Genomic DNA, 25,619 nt, shown 5'->3' on the forward strand with positions numbered 1-25,619 from the left:
GCGCGCATTTGTGTGTGTGTGTGTGTGTGTGTGTGTGTGTGTGTGCGCATTTGTGTGTGTGTGTGTCATTGTGTGTGTGTGTGTGTGTGTGTGTGTGTGTGTGTGTGTGTACGTGTGTGTGTACGTGTGTATAACTGTAGATGTGGGTGTGTCCACATGTAGGTGTGTAAATCTTTCTGCATTCATTTCCCACCACCCACCTACCCACCTATCCACCCATTCACTTATTTCCCCATCAGTCCACCCACCCATCCAAAAATCTCTCCACTTACTCACACATCATACACATCACATCCAAACATCAACATTTACGTACGTCTCTCTGTGCAATGACACACCCACAATGAAGCACACAAGACACATTTACTCACCAAACAACATCCCACGCTCAATCAAAAACTTCAATCCCTACACACACAACAACTCACATCCATACGCCTCACACAAACAGCACCATCCAACCTCAAGAATCTGTCTCCCAAAGCGTCTAATATCATCATAGTTAACGCCTCTCGATTTCTGACTCCCATACTTCTTCAGAAACAAAGCGGTCGGTTTTGTCTAACCAATCAAATGTGGACTGATAAATATAGTTGATAAAATCGAGAAGGAATGGTACTTTGTATATGAGATCACGCAGTGAGCCAGTGTCGAAGAACGGCCGCACAATTATTGCTCCAGTTCCGTTGTACAACGTGCGTATTGTCTGTACAATGTTGGGATGCTGGAATGCAGAGTTAGGGTGTGAATACAAACTGGAGTGATGGTGGATGATTCGATGTGAGTGACCTGTATGGTAGGTAGGAGTCTCAGAGAGGTAGAGAGGTCTTTTTCTGATAGCAAGAGTGGATGTCCGGGTTCACACTAGATAGGAGAAAGGTGTTTGTAAAATGAGAGCATCTGTATAGATAGTATAGATGCATGTATATCTGTGTAGGTGTGTGTGTGTGTGTGTGTGTGTGTGTGTGTGTGTGTGTGTGTGTGTGTGTGTGTGTGTGTGTGTGTGTGTGTGTGTGTGTGTGTGTGTGTGTGTGTGTGTGTGTGTGTGTGACTGTCCATCTGTCCATCCGTCTGTGTCTGTCTGTCTGTCAATCTGTCTGTCTGTATGTATGTATGTATGTATATATGTCCATCTGTCTGTCCGTCTGCATGTATGTATGTATGTCCATCTGTCTGTCCGTCTGTCTGTATGTATGTATGTCCATCTGTCCGTCTATCTATCTGTCAGTGCCTCTGTCTGTCCACCCGTCTGTCTGTCTGTCTGTCTATCTGTCTGTCTATCTGTCTGTCTGCCTGTCTGTCTGTTAATCTGTCTGTCCGTCTGTATGTATGTATGTATGTCCATCTGTCTGTCCGTATGTATGTATGTATGTATGTTCACCTGTCCGTCTGTCTATCTGTCAGTGCCTCTGTCTGTCCACCCATCCGTCCGTCTGTCTGTCTATCTGCCTGTCTGTCTGTCTGTCTGCCTGTCTGTTTGTCTGTCAATCTGCCTGTCTGTCTGTCTGTCAATCTGTCTGTCTGTCTGTATGTATGTATATATGTCCATCTGTCTGTCCGTCTGTATGTATGTATGTATGCCCATCTGTCTGTCCGTCTGTATGTATGTATGTACGTTCATCTGTCCGTCTATCTATCTGTCAGTGCCTCTGTCTGTCCACCCGGCTGTCTGTCTGTCTGTCTGCCTGTCTGTCTGCCTGTCTGTCTGTTAATCTGCCTGTCCGTCTGTATGTATGTATATATGTCCATCTGTCTGTCCATCTGTATGTATGTATGTATGTCCATCTGTCTGTCTGTCTGTATGTATGTATGTATGTCCATCTGTCTGTCTGTTTGTATGTATGTATGTATGTCCATCTGTCCGTCTGTCTATCTGTCAGTGCCTCTGTCTGTCCACCCGTCTGTCTGTCTGTCTGTCTGTCTATCTGTCTGTCTGCCTGTCTGTTGATCTGTCTGTCTGTCTGTCTGTCTGTATGTATGTATGAATGTCCATCTGTCTGTCCGTATGTATGTATGTATGTATGTCCATCTGTCCGTCTGTCTATCTGTCAGTGCCTCTGTCTGTCCACCCGTCCGTCTGTCTGTCTATCTATCTGTCTGCCTGTCTGTCCGTCTGTCTGTCTATCTGTCTGTCTGTCCGCCTGACCATCTGTTTATCTCCAATCATCTGTTCACACATCATCTAATCTGCCTACTCACATGTCAATCAGTACGTCACTGTATATACTGCTTTTCTGAGCTGCACTGCACGCGCTATCTGTTTGTCTGTATTCTGTCTGTCCACCCTCCCATTAATCAATCCATCTATTTGTTCACCAATCTGTTTGGCAGTGCACCTGTAAATCATTTGTCTATCTACTAAACTGTTGGCTCTGTTTCTGTCGTATGTCGTGTTGACATGCAACTCTACTGTCAGTCAACATGCCCACTGCATGACAACACTAATACAAACATAAGATAAGATGAGCTTGCTGCTTTTCGGACTATCCTTTGGCCGAATCATAAAGTATTCTTTCCTAAATCGCCAACCTAAAGTCAACATCATGTCTAATATGCATATAAGTTCATGGAAAAATCTCTTAACTTCTGACCGATTCTTGGTAATGGCTCTACAAGTTCCCAGTTTACTTCTGAGCGGAAAAACATCGATACATGACGATAAGCTTCTTCTGTATAACAATAGATGATACGAGTGAGTAAGAACACACACGCAAGCGTGTGCATCAGTGCGTGCACACACACACACACACAAACACACACACACACACACACACACAAACACACACACACACACAGATGGACACACACACACAGACACACACACACACACACACACACACACACAAACACACACACACACACACACACACACACACACACACACACACACACACACACAAACACACACACACACACACACACAGATGGACACACACAGATGGACACACACACACACACACACACACACACACACACACACACACACACACACACACACACACACACACACAACAGATGAATGGACAAAATACACACACAAAAAGACAGATGGATGGACACAGAGAGAGAGACACACACAGAAAGAGAGAGACACACACACAGCTGAACACACACAGATGGATGGACAAACACACAGACAAACAGATCAGATAAATGGACAAACACACAGACAGATGGACACACACACACAACATACACACACACAGACAGATGGATGGACACACACACACACACACCATAAAAATTGAATGAGTAATTGTCAGGATCAAGAAACTGTTTAACCGGCAGCTGACACGCCAACACAGGCTCTCGCAACACAGTCTGCAAATACGACTATAAACCAACACACAAAGACCAAGAGACCGCAATCAACAACTTCAACATTCAACAACATCCTAAAGCTGCAAACTTCGAGTTGCCTCTGTCTCTCAATCACGAACATCCTGTCTTTGTTTCCAAACACTTTCTTAGGAGGGAGATGCAAGTCGACGTCTGCCAGCTGCAATGCCGCATGCAAAGCATCAAAATCACTGTATCGTCTAGACACCTGCAACATCAATAAAAACAATCCACAGAATAACTCATTTAAAAATAATAATTTATTAGATATTAATATCTAATTTATTATTATGATTATTAATTTATTAATTCATTTTATTATTTTATTATATTATCATTACTAATTTATTAATTTTACTTCTATTTTATACCAATAATTTACTAATTAATAAATAATAATAAATTAATAATTTAATTTATTAATTTTATTTCTATTTTATACTAATAATTTACTAATAAATAAATAATAAATTAATAATTTAATTTATTAATTTTACTTCTATTTTATACCAATAATTTACTAATTAATAAATAATAATAACTTAATAATTTAATTTATATATCTCGCAAACTAATCACAGAACTCCAAGGACAACAGACATTTCAACATTTGCAAACGCCGATTTGTCTATAAATTGTTATGTTACAGTCTTGACATACCGTCCATGAGTCAGTCATTTTTCTCACACCACGCCAGACGCGTATTTCGTAGGTCTGACAACAAACAACAAAAATTAAAACAAAATTAAAATGTTTGTCACTCTCGTGGTAGCTCAACCGACCACGTGTGAGTCCACACGTAAATTCTCAATCAAACAATGAAGAGGGATGGTATCGTCTAGAAGATTTTTCGTCATCTCGAAAAGAATTGTGCTGATGCCACGCCCATTCAGTGGTTTGTGCGCATGCGTAGAATGATGTCCCTGCTCTGTGTTTGGATATTCGCGTTGTTGACGACTCGTTCGTTGTCTACGCTCGTGACGGATGCTATTAACTGGGAGTCGTTTCTTGGACGTCATAATTTGGAGTGGGGATGGTCGCACGCTGATCACGTGTGGAGTTTCCTGCCAGCTGATTGGACGTTGGCGCCTTTCACTGGCAACGGGTTGCTAGGTGCGCTAGCTTATGTATGCGATCATGGTCAGGGGCCAGGAGGAGCAAGATGTGCGTCTGTTGGCGATACGCCTGAATTCAGATTGGAAATTGGGAGGCAAGACATTTATGATCAAAGACAACCATACGGGAACTTGTGGGAAGTTAGTTTATATTAATTAATTAATTGATTTAAAATGTTTTAATTAAATTTTATTATAAATAGATAAAATATATTGCATAACACCCGGATGTTTGATGATTAATTAATTAATATTGTTTAAAAGCCTTGTAGTCCCAGTGTCTGTGCGCGGCATTGCAGATCTGATGCAATAGAGATGGTAACATTGAAATTTACAAAATTATTTGTAAATCAGGAAAACCATAATTATGCAAAAATTTAGCACACTGCTTGTTTGACGTGACAATTTGCTCTCATTCTATTGTTTAGCGTCCACGTCTGCCTGTCGGCTATCTTCGTCTACAAACAGCCGGCACAATGCAAGCTGGCAACATGACTCTTGATCTATGGAATGCACTTCTAAACGGCACAATAATCACATCCAAAGGCGAAATAACAATGAAAATACTCACACATGCAGTTCACGACGTCGTCACCATACTATGGAACACAACGAGCGGGGAATCAGACGCTAAATGGATTTTTGAACCCGAGACTGTTTGTTACGGCAGTGAAGATGATTGCCGCGTACATTACAATCCCAAACAGAAATGCTCGTCGTTTAAACCATCAACTGGTGATGACAGCAGTGAGGGCATGTTATGCACTCAATTGCTTGAGTCTCCATATATGGGCAATTTTAGCTCAGCGCTATTGCCGGGTGTACAAGCGGGTCAACACTTTCTTTATGTTACCATCTCGAGTAGCGTCTGGCCGTATAACACGACTGTTAACGCTCAAGTTGAAGCGATACGGACACTAGAAAACGTCTCGATTTCGAAGATACCTGTTTTGCTAGAAAGTCATAAGAACGTGTGGCACTTGTTTTATCCGATGAGTTTTCTCTCGATCAGCGACACGCGTCTCGAAGCATTCTATTGGATACAGATGTATGTGATGAGATCAGGTATGCGTGCTGGCGGGCCGGTGCGAGACCTGATTGGTCCGTGGTTTATCCACTCCAATTGGCCTGCCATTTGGAACGACTTAAACCTTCAACTGACATATTGGCCGGTGTACGCATCCAACCATCTCGACCTTGGCAGAACGTTGATCGACCACTTGCGTAGAAACTTAGCAAATGGACATTGGACGTGGAATTGTGTGAATTACGGGGGAATGTTTAATCTCACGTACAGCGATGCTGCAGGAATCGGCGGTGCTTGTAGCTCTGATGGTTTCAGTCCGATGAAAACGATAGAGACAGATGACGCCGAGTTTGGTAATCTGCTGTGGCTTTGTCACAACGTCTGGCTGCAGTGTCAGTATGAATACAACCAGACGTGTTTTCTCACTGACCTGCTTCCTCTTCTATCACGGTCCATTGCTTGGTATCGTCACTTCCTGGTTAACGATGGCATTAACTTGCGGTTGCCTCCAACACGATCTCCAGAGTATCCACTTCCACTCGGTTGGGATGCAAGCTACGATATTAGCCTCTTACGCTGGAGTTGTGACGTACTCATCGATCTTTGCCAAGACAACACCAACAAAGTATCATACCCATGCAATATGACTAACTTTTGTGATGAAGTTCAGGAACTACTCATTTCGTTGCATGTTGACAATAACACGGGAATCATGGTTTATGCCAATAGAACATTCAGTGTACCACACAGGCATTTTTCTCATCTTCTCGTGTGGTTACCATTGCATGTCTTTACGATGGATAACAAGACAAATCGTGACATCTTGGTGAAGTCGCTGGATACGTATTATGAAGTTACGTTTAAGTCAAAGGAGATGACAGGCTTTTGGTTAGTGGCTGCTGCTGCAATGTTGCTTGCAATCTGCTATTGAGTTGTGAGCTAAAACACATAAAACTTGTAACATATGAAAAAGTAAGATGCTAGTTAAAAATTCTGAAATTGAAGATGAATGGTTTTGTATACTGGGAATACAAATGTCTGTGTATAATTGTATTGGAGGAATGCATCTCACAATACACTAGACTATTGTATTGGAGGGATGCATCTCACAATACACTAGACTATTGTATTGGAGGAATGCATCTCTCGATACACTAGACTATTGTATTGGAGGGATGCATCTCACAATACACTAGACTATTGTATTGGAAGGATGCATCTCACAATACACTAGACTATTGTATTGGAGGGATGCATCTCACAACACACTGACTATTGTATTGGAGGGATGCATCTCACAATACACTACACTATTGTATTGGAGGGATGCATCTCACAACACACTACACTATTGTATTAGAGGAATGCATCTGTCAATCATGTATCACAGACTGAATGCCAAACTCTTGCATTTAGGTTTGCAGCCGTAGCAGCAATGTCTGCACTGGCTGGACGAGGATCCGCAGCTATTGGTAACTTGACGTCTCTCCTAGAGCATCAAATCACACCAAACACTTTCTACATGGAAGACGACAATCCTGTTCCCGAATCACCAGCAGCGGCTGCATATGCTCTCCAAGTAAAATCCTTTATCTACTCAAATCGAAAATTTTGTAATGTATTTGTATTTATTGGTAGACAACTCTGTTGCAGTCTTATGGTGGCATTATTAGGATATTTCCTGCAGTGCCAAGGAGTCAGCGGCTGCAATGGTCACAGGCAGTGTTTTATAGACTCAGAGCTGAACGAGGTTTTCTTGTGTCTGCTCTGATGGATGATGTTGTTCAGTGGATCTTGGTATGATTGCTCATGTGGCTTTTGTGTTTGACTGCGTGTCAATGAGTGAATGGACAGGAAGACAAACAGAATTGTTTGTGCATTTGTTTGTCTGTCTGCTTGTGTGTTTGTTTGTTTTGTTCGTCATTCTGTCTGCTAGTTTGTCTGTCTGTCTGTCTGTCTGTCTGTCCAATACATATAGTTGAAACACGCCTGTCTATCTGTCTGTGTGTCCATATATCTGTCTCTATTTGTCTGTCCATGTCTGTGTGTCTGTGTGTACAGTAATATCTGTCTGTTTCAAACCTCAAACCTTGTTCCAAGAGCCAGTTCACTAATTATTCCTATTTTATCCAGATAGAGAATGAGATGGGTGCCTCTCCATGTTCCATCGAAGTCGACCTCATCTATCCTTTTACATTTAATACCACCTCGTCCCAAGTGACCGTCACATCTATTGGACCAAAGAGAATCGACATCTTAGGATTACAACGAGGCAACTCTGTGCTCATATACTCGACGAACAACAAACCTGACAAATTTGTAGTGCAAGAAGTGGTTGGGAATCAGACTGAATATCATTATTATGGATACCACAAACACACTGCCACCACAACTTTTCATGCCAGCGATTGATATGATGGTTGCATGATTGACATTACTTTGTCTTGTTTTTTTATTCAAGGATAATGTTTGTATAATTTTTTTAAGAAATGAAATTGATGTTGTCTGCTTGCTACGTGCAATATGTTCATAAATTTGTATTAATGCTGTTGAGACATTATACGTACGTTGTCACAATTTTGAAGTAGTTGGATACATAAAAACAAGGCAAACAAGCAACTGGAGATCCTTTGATCCGGGCACACCACTGGGTACTCACGGCTTTACGATCATACTAAGTCTTCTGTTTGATGCCACAGTTGTTGCCTTCACGACATCAATTACACTGCAATGAGACACCCAATCGAGACACACAACGTGTACAGTAAAGATCATGACAAGAAAATACCATAGATTTGATTGCAATTGCCAAGCAATTCTGTACAAGAAGTACAAGAGTGAAGAACACACTTACTATTGTATGTACAAACTACACGCTATTAGGTGACAGTAACACTACAGTATGTTGACTCAACTATAGAATAGATTCCAGTGCTCGTTATAGTATACTATAGGTCCATTCCTTCTGCTTCGTCTTCGGAGAAATCACTCATTGAGCTTTCACTTGATGACGACTCCTTTTCTTGTTGTTTTAGCGCCTCTTCTGTCGCATACTTCTTCACATAATCTGAGACAGTTGGTAATGTTAGACATGAATGTGTGATGATAGACAATAGACAATAGTGAGATAATAAATATAGTAAATATAATGTAATGCCTGCAATCTATATCGAATTGGCTAGTCGTTATTCACTGTGTGACTACGCAGAAATATGTACCCTGCTGGGCTACCGGGTTGGTGGGTGCCCAGATGGGGGCAAAGACCCCACTTGCCCATTATGGAGGGGAATAACGACACATATATTAGATAAATAATAAATTAATATATACTAACTATGGTAAATATATAATATAATAAATTAATATTATAAATTAATATAATAAATTATATGGCAAATATATAATATAATAAATTAATATAATAAATTAATATAATAAATTAATATAATAAATTAATATAATAACTTAATATAATAAATTAATATAAAAGATCTGGTTGAGCACGACATAAAACAATATAATAAATTAATATAATAAATTAATATAAATTAATATACAAAATTAATATAATAAATTAATATAATAAATTAAATTCATATAAAATAATACATACTAAATATGGTAAATATAATAAATTAATATAATACATTAATATATGGTAAATATATAATATAATAAAATATTAATAAAAACAAAGCAAACTGATGGATGAGAAGCAGGTTAGTGAAGACATAGAGATCTGTAGATGGATGATTCATGAACCCACGAATAGAAAAACAAACAAAACAATAGAGACACAGACAGACAGAAACATGGCAGTGAACAAGCGTCTATGGTAGTTTATCAACACAGAGCAGACACATCTTTGCAATTAAGGAAAAAATCAAGGAATGGACAAACTAAGAGACAGACAAACCATTTCTGATGGTTTTAGAAAGTAGCATGTCAGTTGCTTGAGCCTCGATTGTAATAACGTTCATTTGTAATGTTAGAAGAAACAAACAGACAAACAGACATGTACACACACACACACACACACCAAACACACACACACACACACACACACACACACACACACACACACCAAACACACACACACACACACACACACACACACACACACCAAACACACACACACACACACACCAAATACACACACACACACACACACCAAACACACACACACACACACACCAAACACACACACACACACACACACACACACACACACACACCAAACACACACACATACACACACACACACACACACACACACACACACACAGCCTTAAAAGCCAAAAAAACTATCAATCTCATCAAACCACAATGTCCCACAGGACACACCATTTCAGATTTCGCATACATTGCGTTGCAACCACAGTACTAAAAGAGACAGAGCCATCCAAGCAAACAGAGTTAGAACGAGCTTGTATTACACAATTTGTGCTGCATCATAATCTTTCAAAGAGAAACAAGAGTGTCGGATTGTCTTCCAGCCTCGTCCATAGAAAGTCAATCAGACGCAGCCATAAAAGATCACCATGATGTCCCAACATGATGTCACTCTCCTAATATGATGTCACTCTCTTTACCACATCGGCACCACTTGGTGCAAGTGACCAAACCATCTATCACTTGCACACGCCGACCAACCGCCACTTGCCAAGTCGGTTTCCACACAACATATGGAAATGTGGAAAGTGCAGGTGTTGGATAATGTCGATTTCACTGTTTGCAAGCAGTTGAAAATGAAATTGCAACATGTCAGACTGTCTCTAGCTCATATGGCTACATAACTAGTCAGGTTTTGATTGATACTTTTTTCATGGCTTTCTCATGTGTGATACAGTACAATACAGTACACATACAATATGATAACCCTCACAAAGAAGTACCAAAGTGTGTGTGTGTGTGTGTGTGTGTGTGTGTGTGTGTGTGTGTGTGTGTGTGTGTGTATCCGTGTGTGTGTATCCGTGCGTGTGTGTGTATCCGTGCGTGTGTGTGTTTGTGTCCATGTGTGCGTGAGCTACCTGTTATTTTCAATTTATACTGCTCTGGCTTGTGTAAATAAAGTGCAGCGGCATCGCCATTCAGCGGATCCGTTGGGTTCGGATAAGCAAGCAGCTGTGGCAAAAACGCCTCAAATATATTCTTCAAATCTGAAAAAATCACTTTACATCGTCACAACACAACCAAAAGATTTATGACACTTACTGACCATATAACGCCGTCCATGCCTGATTGATGACATCGAGACAAACAGTACCAGATCTACACACACAACGACAAAACTAATGATACAAAATCACGATTTGTTGTCCTGTTGTCGTCTTACGCTTCGTCGATGTTTGGATGGTAGATCCTATTCATAAATCCTGCAACCGAATAGCAACAGAGAAATAAATAACGTATGTTGTTGTTAATATCAATAAATAGACAGATGCAACAAATATGTAGTAAATTTTTTAGTGTATCATAAACTATGACAACGCAAACAGTCAGACAAACACAGACAGACAGATCGACAAGCACACAAAGCTGCATGGATATATAGATGGGCAAACAACATCCACATATACAAAGGACAGACAAACAGACAGACAGACAGACAACGGACTCTAACTTTAAAGGGTTTACAGTAGTAATTACATGCACAATTTGTTGTTGTATAGCCATTATTTATAAATATGAAACAAACAGACAGACAAACAGACAGACAGACAAACAGAGAGACAGACAACAGACAGACAGACAAACAGAGAGACAGACAACAGACAGACAGATAAATAGATAAACCGAAAACAAACAGACAAACATAGATAAACCAATCAACAGACACAAACATCAATTAAGAGACAAACGGACAAGCAAACAAACACTTAACGGATAAACAAAAAACAAAGACCAAATGGACAAACAAACAGACAGACAGACAAATACACATAAACCACAGATACTGTTTCATCACTTCTCCAACAACAAAACCACCAGACAGCACACCAACGTGACGTCACAAATTTAAAAACGAATACGTCACACAGACACATGCAAAAACAGTGACGTCATCGCGACTAGTAGGAAGAGTCGCAGATGATGTCAGACAGCGAGTGTCACTCACTACAACCATCTCCCAGCCCGAAATCCTCACCAATCGACGGCGACTTGAACGGATACTTGTCGGGCAGATCGACGCGCACCTTCCACACTCCGCCTTCGTACGGCGCTAAAACATTGAGCACAACTTGGTATCACACGAAACCTCAAAGCACGCAGACACGCGAAATAAGAGGGCAACCGACTTCCTGGTGGGCCAAAAAACTTGACGTAGAACTCGTTCAGTCCGCTGAGTATCGTTACGTCGTGATTGCTCTCGATTCTGAAAAGAAAATGAATCAGAGTTTGAGTGTGTGACAATGACCGACATCCTTGTTTGGTCGCTTACAGTTTTATTACATCGCGGTCGATCCTGCTTTTACCGGGTGATGGTGAGCACATTGTTTTTCTTCGCGTTCGACGTGGTTTGGAGTTCCTCGGAAGCGTTGATGGGGAGATATGGCGCACACAAAGAAGTCGGACTTCGATCCCTTTGATAGGAGTTCCCGGATGAGCATCAAAGGCAGCCAAGAGTAACGCCTAGTTTGTCACGTGATGGGTTGTAAACAGGATCACGCGTCACGTGATTTATATTTTATATGCACCAATCACGCGCAATACGTTATCTCAAACCACTAACCTACAAGCGTGTAAGAAAAACAAATTTTAGCAACTTTACTGTCCTCGGAGTCCAAATAATGCGCGAGGTGTGTACTACTAGTAAGCATCTGTACCGACACGCCCCATTAATACCCGTATAAACTGTTGTAGTGTACACGCTATCAACGTTGACTTCATGCTAAGTAAAAGTCTTCAGCAATTTTCTGACTGTAGTTACGGTTTCCCCTGCAGATGTCTTCGCTCTCTGTACACAAACAAACAAACAAACATAAACACACAATAAACCAGCATTGACCAACCAATATAATTAATTAATTAATTATCTTACTTGATGTGTTGAGCAACTACTTGGACTCAACAAGTCGACTAGAGCTTGCCATCCTGGCTGACAAGCTGTGAGAACTTTGGTCTTGGCGATCGTAGAGACGTATGGTGGTGAGATCCACGGACACCAAGACGAGTGCTCTGATATCACATCAAACGGTAGTCGCTCAACCTCAATAAACCAGAAGCAAACTACAATTGAAAATATTAATAAAATTAAAAATTAATACCTTAAATAAATTTGATATCAATGACTGTGGTGTGTGTTGGTCGTCTCTAGTCGGAGTTGATTCCATTGCTCCATTCTTGCTACAAACTTGTTCTCTCTCTGTTGCAGTTATGTCGTCTCCCTCTTCGCTGTTCGCTGCCATGCTTGTCTCCCTTCCCTCTACACGGCGCACACCTGCATTCCCATCTTCACTGTCTCTCTGAGTGACATCAGTCTCGGTTGGAACGCTACAGACATTAGACGAGCCTGTTGTGTCATGCTCCTCTCTCTCCCTACAAGCACCATCTGCATTATCGCCTTCCACAAGTCTGTTACTTTCATATGAACTTGTTTTTTCTTCACTGGGGGTCTTCATGACGATTGTGTCTATTGAATTTGTTTGTCTCTTTGTGGGAGAGCTTTGATGCTTGACTGTAGTGTGTTGAAGATCGGATACAACAAGGAGAGAAGAATGAAGGATCCTTCGTTTGCATGTAGAGCATGTAATAATGATGTGCTGTGATGCTCCACATGTCGATGCACTAAAGATATGAAATAGATTACACACACACACACACACACACACACACACACACACACACACACACACACACACACACACACACACACACACACACACACACACACATGCGTACACACACACATGCATACACACACACACACACACACACACACACACACACGCATGCACACACACATGCACGCATACACACACACGCATGCGTACACACACACACACACACGCATGCGTACACACACACACACACACACACACACACACGCATGCGTACACACACACACACACACACAAATAGATATTAACCTGGCCTCCCAGCCACACATGGCTAATACACAAGCCGTCAGATCGAAATCTGATTCACTGTGTTTCACTAAAGTCAAGAGACTTCCAATCATCTCACCATCTAAACCATCCTACGACACAAACAACCATCAAAATCACTAATTAAATACATTGATTTATTGACATCCCAAATACAGATTAATTAATTCACGTGTCGACGATTACACTATAGACCATCAATCACTTGCCTTCCCATTATACAGAACACATAACATGCACACAGGATTACACCATTTAGTACAACAACACAACACAAGTCTTCACTACTATGAGGTGTGTGTGTGTGTGTGTGTGTGTGTGTGTGTGTGTGTGTGTGTGTGTGTGTGTGTGTGTGTGTGTGTCTGTGTGTGCATGCGTGTGGTGTGTGTGTGTGGTACAAACAAAAACCAAAATTAATACAATCTGTGAGTATGCACATGGTTTGTATTCTTTTAATGCTACATTTTGTCTTGCTGTCATGTGCACCACATAACTCCTCCTCCTCTAAAAGCATTCAGTACTATGTGAGCAACATGTTACAAACAAATTTTTTTTAATTTCAATAATTTTAAACATTTTGTCAGTAAATTTTGTCATTTTACCAGTCAATAATTATCACACACAGACAGACAGACAGACAGACAGACAGACAGACAGTAACCCTCTTTTCTTCATCTCGGCTAATTGCTCTGCCCAAGTCCAATGGCGACATACGACCTATTGCAGTTGGTGAAGCTATACGCAGGTTGACAGCTCGAGCTATATGTCAACAAAAAAAGGAACTGTTCTCAAGCTTCTTCTGCCCCATCCAGCATGGTGTGGCAACCGAGTGTGGCACTGAGCTGATTGTCCATCACATTGAGCTACTCCTCCAGCACAATCCCGACTGGGTTGTATTAAAATCTGATGTCAGAAATGCATTCAATTCCATCAGCAGACAACAGATGTTGGAGCAAGTGGTCGGGTCATTTCCAGATATCTTGAATCATGTAGCTCAGATGTATGGGAGGATCAGCCCATTGGTATTCATGCAAGGTATCACTCCAGTTACAATCGAATCTGCAGAAGGGGTCCATCAAGGCGACCCGCTGGGGCCAGTTCTATTTGCCACTGCCATTCATTCTGTTCTAAAAGATCTTCAGGAGATGCATCCGAAGGTTCGTATCTTGGCATACTTGGACGACGTCTTTGTACTGGGTCACCCTACGGATATTCAGTCTGCCTTTCAAGATCTGAAAAAGTCTTTTTTTGCCATCAACATGATCATTGCAGATTCAAAGTGTGAGATCTACTGCCCTTCTACACGTGATCCTGTTGAAGGCTTTGACTGCATACCAGTCACTGATGATGGAGCCATCTTTCTTGGAGCACCCGTAGGCACACCTTCATTTGTTGCCTCCTCTTGCTCGAACATCGCAAAGTCAAAATTCTTACTGTGTAACGAACTTGTTCAATTGGGAGACATACAGAGTGCCATGCTCTTGTTGAGAGGCTCTCACGTCCCTTGCCTGAATCACTTGGCACGCTCAGTTCGTCCTGAGTTGCTCACACAAGCAGCTTCAATTCACGACTCTCAGACAAGAAAGACATTTTGCCATCTACTTGGGTTCAACGAGATTGAGGACATGCCTTGGCGCCAAGCTGTTTTGCCAATTAGACTTGGTGGCTTTGGCATGACTTCGTTGGCTTTTGTGTCGCAGCCTGCCTTTGTTGCATCCTGGGCTCACGCCATTGTGGAACTGCCTCTTCGTTTTCCAAGTCTCTTTCCAGCTGTTGACAGCCTAGTTAATTCAACTACTGGGGCTCTTAATAACGCCCTGACCCAATCTGTCCCTGATGGAAAGCATATTTCCGAATATCTGACATCTGCAGGCAAAGTTCAGCATCAGCTATCCATGTCATTTGCTCGCTGTGAGGCAGAAATCTTGTTCACAGATGCACCCACAGCCCGAGACGCTGCACGACATCGATCTACAAAAGGAAAAGGAGCTGGTGCATGGCTGAACGCAATCCCGACTTCAGAAGTGCTCGCACTAAATTCTTACGAATATCGTTTAGCGTCCTTGCTGAGGTTGGGCTTGCCCATTCCACTTTCTGACTGGATGACAACATGCAACTGTGGTGCCTCCCTGGACAGCAGTGGGTACCATCTGCTAACATGCAAAACCGGTGGAGGGCCAGTTTGGTCGCACGAATCGCTTGCATCAGTCTGGTCTGATTGCCTGCGGGAGCTGCACATCCATCATCGAAGGGAACCGAGGCATCGGTATGCCAATTCCAATGACCGGCCAGACATTGTAGCCTTCGACTCAGACTCTGGGTGCAATGTGGATCTGGACATAGCTCTAGCACACCCATGGAGCTCGGACATCTTCCCTAGATCTTCGGAAACAGATGGCGCCGCTGCTGAGAGAAGAGAGGAGAGAAAAAAGTCAAAATACGAGAAGGATTGTCTACCAGGTGGAACTGCTGTCAGTCTCATTCCTCTGGTTATGGAGCATTTTGGACGCTGGGGTGTCATGGGAAGAAACTTCCTGCAGAAACTAGCAAAGAAATCATGTGACGAAATTGGTAGACCAAACGCTGCAGAGTTCCTTGACTTTTGGCGAAAAAGATTCTCCCTTCAGCTGCAAAAATGCAATGCCAAAGTCATACTGAGGAAGATGGCAAGCTTGTCAAGTGACACAAGTAGCGCTAAGTACTCAACCCAGTTCTTTAGCCACTAGGCTGACCTGGGTTATCTTTTAAGTTAAGTTGTTACTGTTTTTTAGTGCTTTTTCCTGTGTACTGTAGCACCTAAAACATTATGTCATTGCCTAGCACTCTTTGTATGATAGATGAATGTTTGAAAATATATGTGAAAGACAGACAGACAGACAGACAGACACACACACACACACACACCTAAAAATCCTAAATGTCAGGAGCTCCCTCTCAGAGGTCATGCCCCCCAGCTGTTAAGCTGGGCCCTGTGCGTTACTCAAGGAACTCTGGGCCTGCGCTAGCAAACTCCTGGAGCCGGGCTAGGCACTCGCAGGAGCACCAACTTGTGAAGCCAACTGTGGTGTGAGCACCCGAAGTCTCACCAGGACCCCAGTGGCTGATGTCACGTCACAGCAGATGGCCGCTTAGGACCCCAGTCAATGACCAGGTACTCATTTATACTCCTGAGTCGAGAGAAGCAAATGTGTGTTAGTTTCTTGCTTAAGAAAATTATGCCCTAGCTCGCCATCACTGTGACTTGAACTTGCAACCCTTCAAGGTCCCGGATGTGAACACTCCGTAAGTTGACTCTCTAACCAACTGAGCTATCGTACCAAAATGCCACAATGTCTAACGACATTTTTAAATGTATTTTACACGTAGAGTAGCTATACCAGATGATGAAGAGCATTGTCGTGTATAAAAGGTGTGTTGTCTCTAAGTTGTACGAGCGAGTCAAATCGAGTTTGAAAATCACAAAGCCACTCTGCATATGTTCTCTTCGGCAAACCAAGGAACCAATCTAGAGACAAAGATACAACATATTCAAACACGTGTGTGTGTGTGTGTGTGTGTGTGTGTGTGTGTGTGTGTGTGTGTGTGTGTGTGTGTTACATTGCAAGGACACCAAGCTCATCGCTCTAAAATTAAACTAAATTTTCGTTATAAGCGAGTTTGTTACATTGAGAGTCTTATGATGGGAAAACGTATACAAACATGGCTAGCTTCATGAAGTCAAGGATTTATTACACCGAGGTTCATTAAGGCCAAGGGCTCCACTGTAGCAAAGACACAAGACAAACAAACAGACACAGACAGACAAACAGAGAGACAAACAGAGAGACAGGCAGGCAGGCAGACAGACAGACAGACAGACAAACACACAGACACACAGACAAACAGATAGATAAACACACAGACAGACAGACAGACAGACAGACAGACAAACACATAGACAGACAGATATATAAACAAACATCAAATACAGCAGAGTGGAATATACCAGTTGGTCATCAGTCACTAACCAACCAACTGGTGTTCATGACCGACCACAATTTTGCTTTGATCGAACATACCTACATGCTTAGTCAAGGCAATAACTACTGCATGGATGGTAGGGAATCAATGAACAACCCAAACATCTATACAACTGACTGAAGCAGCAGGCAAAATAGAGTTGATAATCTCCAGATGGGTAAATGCATCAATGACTACTGTAACAGTTTATATTTTGTTAGCAAATAAATATAGTCATGAATATGATGCAACAAATAAAGAAATTGAACGAAATGTTGATGTTGATAATTACAAAAAGAATTATAAAATCAAATAATAATTAATGCCTAAAATTTGAAATGTCAGGTCAACTGACAACCTCTATTGCTAGAGCACGATGTCCGACCACAAATTTTGCCTTACATTCCACTCTGTACATACACAAAAAGGGCATACAAACAGATAAAGAAATCATTAATGAATAAACAAGTCAACGTATGCATGGAAAGACTTAGATACAAAAAGTAATTCACAACCAGACAACACATAGACAATCACACACTCTAATCTACCTGGTGATTTAGATCCCTTCCACACACAGAAGTCGTAGTGTCCACTTGCCAATTTCTCTTTGTACTCGTTGGTTGTTCGCTGATGCTCATCTCTGTCCCAAACGGGTGGAAGAACTACACAAAGACGTGCGTTGCATGCCATGCACTTGAGCTGGTCTGATGAGTTGTTAATCCATCCATGTTGGCTTGCACACGTCTGACATTAGACAACGTGGCTTGTTGAACCAGGTAGATGGCTACACATTGAAATCAAATATGTCAAGTCAACACACACACACACACACACACACACACACACACACACACACACACACACACACACACACACACACACACACACACACACACACACACACACATGCACACACACACACGCACATGCACACACACATACACACACACACACACACACACACACACACACACACACACACACACACATGCACACACACACACACACACGCACATGCACACACACATGCACACACACACACACAAAATAAATGGCAAATGGATAAGGAGCTGCTGTTTGTTACGGTTACACCCCAGCCAGATGGCTAAGTTCCTGTGCACTAAGTAGGAGCTATGGGCCGTGCTAAGCAATCTCCTGGAGCCTGGCCGGGTACTCGCAGGAGCACCGACTCCAACGCCTGCACCCAAAGTCCCACCAGGACCCCAGTAACTGATGGACTTTGTCCCAGTAAAAGGCCTTTGGCACCCCAGTCAATGACCAGGTACTCATTTATACTCGAGTCGAGAGAGGCAATTGTGTGTGAGTTTCTTGCCCAAGGAAATTATGCCATAGCTCGCCATCACTGTGACTTGAACCTGCAACCCTGCAAGGTCCCGGATGTAATCACTCCATAACATTACTCTCTAACCAACTGAGCTATCGCACCACACTAAACACACACACACACACACACACACACACACACACACACACACACACACACACACACACTATATTATATTATTATTATAAAATATTAATACTATTATATAATTATTAATATTAATTATATTAATATTAGTTAATATAAATCACAATATAAAATACAAAATTCACCATAAACGTTGAAAGACGCTCGTCGTATGCCGCTCTGTCCCAAGGCTTGACCTTATCCGGGAAATTACGTTTAACAAAAGAATTAGAAATACCGTCATTCAGAGCCTCTTCCCGCCCACATCCTTCACTCCCTCTCATCGCATCAACATTCGACTCAACACTGTCACACAAAAATTTCTGTTTACAATAAAATGCTATATCCATGTAAGATATTGCCTGCTGGCTGCTCGTTCGTCTGTCAGCGCGTTCAGAGCGGCCACAACGCGTCGACGCTTCGCGCCCGACATCTTGTGCAACCACGCGCATGCGCATTATAAACACAATATGCTAAATGGATGAACGCGATCCGCTGCTGAATCGACTGCGGCCCATTGCAATTCCAGAAGGTGAGCGCTCGTACAAAATATTTCTTCTCTCGTTATTAGTAAGACGTGCGTTGTTTGTTTGTTCTCAAGGATGCGTTAAGCCGCATGCGCGAAGCGGCCACCGATCTGTCGCTAATCAGTCAGCGCTTTATGTTTTCGGCGGTTATCACGGCGACGGACACAAGCTCTTCAGAGAGGTCGCTTTTTCGCTTAATTCATCGCTTTACGCATTTGTCTCGTCGTCTAATGCGTTTCTGTTTGTTTTTCGTTGCAGATTTGGAAGTTTGATGTTCACAGAGAAGAATGGGAATGCATACAGTGCAGCGGGGATGGACCGACGTCTGTAGCGTCTAGTTCAGGTATTGAGTGAAGTTTAGAATGATAACAAACGGTGGGTGAAGTTTGGGGAGTGCGCGCGTAGATGGTCTGGGACCGCGAGGTTTGATTAACTAAAATTTATTTTAATAATTAAATTAATTTACGATAATTAAGTTAAATTGGTAGCTAGTATTTAGACAGTAAGTAGAGTTATCTGGAATTTTGCCGTGTTTCTGTTATTTGTTTGACTTTAATCTGTTTGTCTGTTTGTTTGTTTGTCCAATTGAATCGGCATGTTTGTGTGTTTGTTTGTTTATCGATTACTCTTGTTTCTTCTCTAATTGATTGTCTTTTGGTTGATCTCTTCATACGTTTGTGTGTCTAACTTGTCTGCCTACCTGTCTGTCAACAACCAGACGTTTATACATCAGTTGTGTATTTATTCAGTGGTAATGAGTGGTGATGTAATAATCACATTTGGAGGCTCAGGAGGTAAATCAAGCAACACAATCGTTTACAACAGAACAGTCAAGCTGTGATGCTAACGTCGTGTTTTAGTTCCATTTGGTTATTCAAATAGCAACGAAATTCATTTGCTGAGTATCAAAAGCCATCACTGGTCGCGTCTCCAGTGCTCAGGCAACGTTCCCGAATCTCAGTATGGAACGGTGAGTCACTTACGTCATCGTTTTGATCTACTGGAGTGAAGGTGTGTGAATTAGAGTGCAGCTCTTACAAGATATGGACAGATCGTGTTGTTTGGTGGTACGTCGGGTTCATTATTTAATGCGGATGTTCACATCTTGGATTTAAGAACAAAGTCTTACAAGGAAGTGAAAGCGATGGGAGCACCGAAGCCGAGGTGCGTGTTCAGTGAACGTCTACGGTTACTGCGAATAGAAACACATTAGGGCAGCATGTTCAATGATTGTGTGTGTGTGTGTCGCTGTATGTCCACCTTTCTGTGTATGTATGTCCACCTTTCCGTCACACTGTGGTTGGTGACTAAAGTAGATGCTCACATCAGACACATGATTGAGGATGTGTGTGTGTGTGTGTGTGTGTGTGTGTGTGTGTGTGTGTGTGTGTGTGTGTGTGTGTGTGTCAATGTGTGTGTGTGTGTGTGTGTGTCTGTGTGTCAATGTGTGTGTGTGTGTGTGTGTGTGTGTGTGTGTGTGTGTGTCACAGTGTGTCACTGTGTGTGTGTGTGTGTGTGTGTGTGTGTGTGTGTGTGTGTGTGTGTGTGTGTGTGTGTGTGTTACAGTGTGTGTGTGTGTCAATGTGTGTGTGCGGGGTTTCCTCAGGAATTAATAACAGCGCTGCATTTTATTAATATTAATTAGCCACTGAGTTCGTATCTTGACAGAAGAAGTAACTTTAATTAATTAATGATTGTCAGACTTATTGGTGTCGTCACTGACATAAATATCATGATAGCGTGGTAGGAACACATGCCACATGGATAGTCACTAGGTCAAGGTGATATGCATTACTGTCTTTTATCACAACACAACTGTTAGATCATATAGACTGCAGGTTGTGTTAGCTGACATTTAATGAACTTGTACAGCTTACTTTGCATACTAGTACTGTAGTGCTGTAAGTAAATACTGTGAAATTTTATATTGTTATTCCAGTTGAGTGGTTACACTCGGTAAAGCGATCTGTTAGGGTATGTACACTAAACAAGAATGATAAAGACCTCACACACAGTAAACAGTTACCTCAAATGAGGGTTGACGATGAAAGCAAAAGTTACTTGACTACACAACACGTAATTATCTGCCTAAATCTACTTGATGGCAGACAAGCACCTAGTTATCTACAGGATTATGTGTACAAGGTCGCGTCAAGGAAATGTCAATTACAAAGCTGTGGGTGTGGTGAGCTGGGACTAATGTAAGGTCAAGGTGGGACAGACTGTAACCCTGTAGATAATTGGATGCTGCTCTGCCATCAAGTAATTGCGCTTTGAGCAGATAAAATTACGTGCTGTGCCGTCAAGCAACTTTTGGCATTCCTTATCAACCATCATTTGAGATACAGTCATCACATCATCTGAGATACAGTCATCACCACAGCGCCATCACCACAGCGTGGCGCGACGCCTTGGCGCTGTGCTATAGGGAAACCTGTGTGTGTGTGTGTGTGTGTGTGTGTGTGTGTGTGTGTGTGTGTGTGTGTGTGTGTGGTGTGTGTATGTGTGTGTCTGCTGTAGATATCGTCATGAGGTCGTGTGGGATGACGATCGGTTCTATACAATCGGTGGCTGCACTTTACGAGAGGATTTCCCATTTGATATTGTAAGTTCTCAACACATTGCAACGTAGTGCAATTAATGTTAATATTAATTTATTAGATTATTAATAATATTAAGTTTTGAAAATTAATATTAACTTTTATTAATGTTAATATTAACTCATAAGATTTACTAATATTTACTCATTTTTCTAATATTAATGTTTATTAATTTGTTAGGTTTAATTAATATTAATGTTAATATTAATATTAATTTGTTAGGTTTAATTAATATTAATGTTAATATTAATTTGTTAGGTTTAATTAATGTTAATATTAATTTGTTAGGTTTAACTAATATTAATTTGTTAGGTTTAATTAATATTAATGCCTTAGGTTTAATTAATATTAATATTAACTCATTATATTAATATTAATAATTATTGGTGACATTAACTGACTGATTTTCATTCTGGGTATTGTAACTTTGTTAGTAATGATATTCAGTTATAAACACACCCTCACTCACTTGCCCAGCAATCTTCCGAATCTGTTTGGCACGCTCTTTCGAGTTCTTGATGTCGACCACTTGTTGTGAAGTTATTACCTATTATGAAACGTCTTGTTTCTCGTTTAGATTCATTCGTTTGAGTATGACACAATGACTTGGCATCAACATCACTGCAGTCCAGCTATGTCGGACGGTAAACACTGTTGTGTGTGTGTGTGTGTGTGTGTGTCTGTGTCTGTGTGTGTGTGTCTGTGTGTCTGTGTGTGTGTGTGTGTGTGTGTGTGTGTGTGTGTGTGTGTGTGTGTGTGTGTGTGTGTGTGTGTGTGTGTGTGTGTGTGTGTGTGTTCCATGTGGTAATCAGAGGTGATTCTGTTGCCAGGATTTCCTTCTCCAAGACGTTTTCACAGCTGTGCCAAATACGGAGACAGTAAGTCAAGACTTAAACATGAAACAAGCTGCTATTGACTACGTTTCTTGATTTATTTCTTTGTCTATGTGGCAGTTAATCCATCTGGTTGTCTGTCTATTTGTCTGACTGCCTGTCAGTGTGTCTGTTTGTTTGTCTGTCTGTCTGCCTGTCTCAATACATACATTTCCATTTAGATCAAATGTTTACATCATGAGCAACCTAACACTAAGACAACAGGACCATTACAGTCCTGAAGCATACAGAATTACACAGAGCAAACTACATTTCGATGTTCTAATCTTGCTATGCTAATGAGTGTGTCCAAGGTGACTTTTGCATTGCAACGCTGTAGAGTCACTGAAATAATTGATCGCCACTTGTTCTTGAAGTCAGTCTCATTTCGTTTCCTTCATCATCTTTTACACTCTTTGCCAGCTTGTTCAAATATCTAACTCCATGTTCATCCCAATGGCCAAAATGTTTGAAAACAAGAGGAATGACCAATGGGCAGGACCCTTCTGGCGGTAGTTCGGAATTATACTTTGCCTCTTGCTTCTATTCCCGTTTCATTGCTGCTACTCCTTCTTCTCTGGAGGCTGCCTTCACTGAGTCCAAACGCCATGGACGAGCCAACGACACATCTAATTCAATGTCTCCACCCGAATCTGGGTCAAAAATGAGGATGTCCGACCTCTTGTCACTGTTGACGTACCGGTATTGTGGCTCTAGTTTGTGTAGCAAGTTGAGTTGAGAAAGGCAGTTAGACCATGCTGACACGATTGAGTTGTGAGTGTGCACTGGACCACCTCCAGTCTTACAAGTGATTAGATGGTATCCTTGGATGTCCAGTTCTTTGCCGCAATCACAACTAGTGCTCGATGCAGGAATGTCACATCCCAACCTCATCATACTAGTACGTACTGAAAATCGTGTGGTGAAAGTGCAACATGTGACGAGGACGGAATTGCTGACACCCAACCGCCAGCTCTGTCTGTCGATCTGTCTGTTTGTGTGTCTGTCTGTCTGTCTGTCTGTCTGTGTATCTGTCTGTCTGTCTGTCTGTGTATCTGTCTGTCTGTCTGTCTGTGTATCTGTCTGTCTGTCTGTCTGTCTGTGTATCTGTTTGTCTGTGTGCCTGTTTGTTTGTCTATTTATCTGTGTGTGTGTGTGTGTGTGTGTGTGTGTGTGTGTGTGTGTGTGTGTGTGTGTGTGTGTGTGTTGTATGTGTGAACTGACTTGCTCCATTGCTTGTTAGATGTCTATATGTGTGGTGGAACGACTTTCCTCGATCATATTTACAATGACGTCTGGCGTCTCGATTTGACGACCTTCCAATGGACAAAAATGTGGCAAACTCTTCCAACACCGGTCTTCTTCCCCACAGTGCAGCTTTCACTCCAGTAAACATCGATGGTTGCCTCGAAATAATGTGTGTGAATGAATAGCTTGTTTTAAATGTGTTGGCAGGCTGGATGTCTTTATGTATTTGGTGGGTGCATGACGCTTCTCGGAACCGAAAGGTAAGCAACACACACACACACACACACACACACACACACACACACACACACACACACACACACACACACACACACACACACACACAGTGACACATACACACTTGCACCTTGCATGCAAGCACATGTGTGTGTGTGTGTGTGTGTGTGTGTGTGTGTGTGTGTGTGTGTCCTATTTTACTGTACCTTAAACATCCCCGTGTGTGTTCTCAATCCAGATCAGATCAGATCTTCAAGGTGTGGCCGTTCGTTCCCAAACTACGAGAACTCTGTTGGATGCATCTTCTCCGTCACTTCCCCGTACTAAAACGTTTACCTGCAAATCATCTACTTCTCCTGGGCATACCTCCAACGTTCGCACAACGACTCGACACAACAACTGCTGCATCATAAGACAAAAGCGACACATTCGATATTCTAGGTAAACAAGTTCCGGGATATTCAAGGTCCCGGATGTTTAGTAAGGTATTAATATTAAATGCATAATTGTAAGGTACTTTGTGCTAGTTGGTGAGCATGTATATAACGTGGTACACATGTTAGTCGCTCTATTCTGATAATGGCATAAAAGCGCTGTACCATATTCAGTAGTTTGATGGCTGAACTGACAGTGACGACGAAGTTTGTTGAGTACATGTATGTGAGAATAAAGTCTAGTGTGTAGATGGATGGCGGATGACCGTTTTGTGTGTACCTGTCATGAATAGTTGGCCTGCAGGAGCCGCTGTCTTGTATGTCTTGTACATTGGGCATTGGTAATTGCTTGACACACACACACACACACACACACACACACACACACACACACACACACACACACACATGGACACACGCAACAAGCAAACAGATAGACAGACAGACAAACAGACAGACAAACAAACAGACAAAGAATAACAGGCAAACAAGCATGATCACATCGCTTAACCTCACATCCCACCTAAATCCGAAAGAAAGTGCAAACTCTGGTGGTAGCCATTTGAAACCATCCACTCATGTTTTTGTGAGAACCAACACACATTCCCATGCTGGCTGCTTCAGTAAAGTAAGACAACT

The 25,619-nt window shown here is 41.8% G+C and overlaps 7 protein-coding genes across 7 annotated transcripts in view; 3 read left to right on the top strand and 4 right to left on the bottom strand.

Annotated features, from left to right (window-relative positions):
• Positions 1–4,225, bottom strand: part of LOC134197165 (PX domain-containing protein kinase-like protein) — an 11,053-nt gene extending 6,828 nt beyond the window's left edge. Inside the window, exons 1-10 of the mRNA XM_062666437.1 lie at positions 4,122–4,225; positions 4,000–4,053; positions 3,410–3,547; positions 3,237–3,333; positions 2,592–2,669; positions 2,453–2,529; positions 790–864; positions 620–724; positions 463–561; positions 372–408 (exon numbers count right to left, since the gene is read on the bottom strand). Of these exons, the coding sequence (XP_062522421.1) occupies positions 372–408; positions 463–561; positions 620–724; positions 790–864; positions 2,453–2,529; positions 2,592–2,669; positions 3,237–3,333; positions 3,410–3,547; positions 4,000–4,053; positions 4,122–4,196 (835 nt within the window). The 5' untranslated portion in view covers positions 4,197–4,225. The remainder of the gene's footprint in view (positions 1–371; positions 409–462; positions 562–619; positions 725–789; positions 865–2,452; positions 2,530–2,591; positions 2,670–3,236; positions 3,334–3,409; positions 3,548–3,999; positions 4,054–4,121) is intronic.
• A 31-nt stretch (positions 4,226–4,256) lies between these two features.
• Positions 4,257–8,149, top strand: LOC134197643 (uncharacterized). The gene is made up of 5 exons (XM_062666989.1): positions 4,257–4,595; positions 4,883–6,369; positions 6,898–7,060; positions 7,120–7,278; positions 7,615–8,149. Exons 1-5 carry the CDS (start codon positions 4,257–4,259, stop codon positions 7,891–7,893), a joined length of 2,427 nt encoding a protein of 808 aa, XP_062522973.1. The 3' UTR covers positions 7,894–8,149.
• A 92-nt stretch (positions 8,150–8,241) lies between these two features.
• Positions 8,242–12,078, bottom strand: LOC134197167 (ubiquitin-conjugating enzyme E2 H-like). The gene is made up of 7 exons (XM_062666439.1): positions 11,924–12,078; positions 11,781–11,857; positions 11,630–11,704; positions 10,817–10,856; positions 10,700–10,752; positions 10,512–10,640; positions 8,242–8,548 (listed from the first exon to the last, which is right to left on the bottom strand). Exons 1-7 carry the CDS (start codon positions 11,974–11,976, stop codon positions 8,430–8,432), a joined length of 546 nt encoding a protein of 181 aa, XP_062522423.1. The 5' UTR covers positions 11,977–12,078; the 3' UTR covers positions 8,242–8,429.
• A 74-nt stretch (positions 12,079–12,152) lies between these two features.
• On the bottom strand, positions 12,153–19,365 carry LOC134197442 (zinc finger C3HC-type protein 1-like). Its single transcript, XM_062666771.1, has 7 exons — positions 19,209–19,365; positions 18,140–18,375; positions 16,967–17,094; positions 13,572–13,681; positions 12,750–13,269; positions 12,524–12,691; positions 12,153–12,439 (listed from the first exon to the last, which is right to left on the bottom strand). Exons 2-7 carry the CDS (start codon positions 18,279–18,281, stop codon positions 12,374–12,376), a joined length of 1,134 nt encoding a protein of 377 aa, XP_062522755.1. The 5' UTR covers positions 18,282–18,375; positions 19,209–19,365; the 3' UTR covers positions 12,153–12,373.
• Positions 15,644–16,481, top strand: LOC134197485 (uncharacterized). The gene has a single exon (XM_062666814.1). The coding sequence runs from the start codon at positions 15,692–15,694 to the stop codon at positions 16,313–16,315; it is 624 nt and encodes a 207-aa protein (XP_062522798.1). The 5' UTR covers positions 15,644–15,691; the 3' UTR covers positions 16,316–16,481.
• Positions 19,366–19,505: 140 nt separating the features above from the next.
• LOC134197443 (kelch domain-containing protein 10-like) lies at positions 19,506–25,235 on the top strand. The gene is made up of 12 exons (XM_062666772.1): positions 19,506–19,594; positions 19,664–19,770; positions 19,848–19,932; positions 20,339–20,383; positions 20,450–20,559; positions 20,614–20,753; positions 22,110–22,194; positions 22,767–22,833; positions 23,020–23,067; positions 24,305–24,449; positions 24,517–24,569; positions 24,785–25,235. The coding sequence occupies exons 1-11, from the start codon at positions 19,540–19,542 to the stop codon at positions 24,548–24,550; spliced, it is 921 nt and encodes a 306-aa protein (XP_062522756.1). The 5' UTR covers positions 19,506–19,539; the 3' UTR covers positions 24,551–24,569; positions 24,785–25,235.
• On the bottom strand, positions 23,540–23,969 carry LOC134197444 (uncharacterized). The gene has a single exon (XM_062666773.1). It carries the CDS (start codon positions 23,956–23,958, stop codon positions 23,605–23,607), a length of 354 nt encoding a protein of 117 aa, XP_062522757.1. The 5' UTR covers positions 23,959–23,969; the 3' UTR covers positions 23,540–23,604.
• Positions 25,236–25,619: the final 384 nt, after the last annotated feature.

This window comes from Corticium candelabrum, chromosome 22 (assembly GCF_963422355.1).
Source record: "Corticium candelabrum chromosome 22, ooCorCand1.1, whole genome shotgun sequence".
NCBI lineage: Eukaryota > Metazoa > Porifera > Homoscleromorpha > Homosclerophorida > Plakinidae > Corticium > Corticium candelabrum.

Coding starts and splice junctions, on each gene's coding strand:
- LOC134197643 (XM_062666989.1), top strand. CDS start 4,257: ATGTCCCTGCTCTGTGTTTGGATATTCGCGTTGTTGACGACTCGTTCG. Junction 6,370..6,897: donor AAGGAGATGACAGGCTTTTG/GTTAGTGGCTGC, acceptor TCTTGCATTTAG/GTTTGCAGCCGTAGCAGCAA. Junction 7,061..7,119: donor CGGCTGCATATGCTCTCCAA/GTAAAATCCTTT, acceptor ATTTATTGGTAG/ACAACTCTGTTGCAGTCTTA.
- LOC134197443 (XM_062666772.1), top strand. CDS start 19,540: ATGGATGAACGCGATCCGCTGCTGAATCGACTGCGGCCCATTGCAATT. Junction 19,771..19,847: donor GACACAAGCTCTTCAGAGAG/GTCGCTTTTTCG, acceptor TTTTCGTTGCAG/ATTTGGAAGTTTGATGTTCA. Junction 20,560..20,613: donor CCGAATCTCAGTATGGAACG/GTGAGTCACTTA, acceptor TGTGTGAATTAG/AGTGCAGCTCTTACAAGATA.
- LOC134197485 (XM_062666814.1), top strand. CDS start 15,692: ATGACAACATGCAACTGTGGTGCCTCCCTGGACAGCAGTGGGTACCAT.
- LOC134197444 (XM_062666773.1), bottom strand. CDS start 23,958: ATGATGAGGTTGGGATGTGACATTCCTGCATCGAGCACTAGTTGTGAT.
- LOC134197442 (XM_062666771.1), bottom strand. CDS start 18,281: ATGGCATGCAACGCACGTCTTTGTGTAGTTCTTCCACCCGTTTGGGAC. Junction 13,270..13,571: donor ATGTGTGGCTGGGAGGCCAG/GTTAATATCTAT, acceptor TCATATCTTTAG/TGCATCGACATGTGGAGCAT. Junction 12,440..12,523: donor GTAGTTGCTCAACACATCAA/GTAAGATAATTA, acceptor GTTTGTGTACAG/AGAGCGAAGACATCTGCAGG.
- LOC134197167 (XM_062666439.1), bottom strand. CDS start 11,976: ATGTGCTCACCATCACCCGGTAAAAGCAGGATCGACCGCGATGTAATA. Junction 11,705..11,780: donor GTTTTTTGGCCCACCAGGAA/GTCGGTTGCCCT, acceptor TCAATGTTTTAG/CGCCGTACGAAGGCGGAGTG. Junction 10,641..10,699: donor GGCATGGACGGCGTTATATG/GTCAGTAAGTGT, acceptor TGATTTTTTCAG/ATTTGAAGAATATATTTGAG.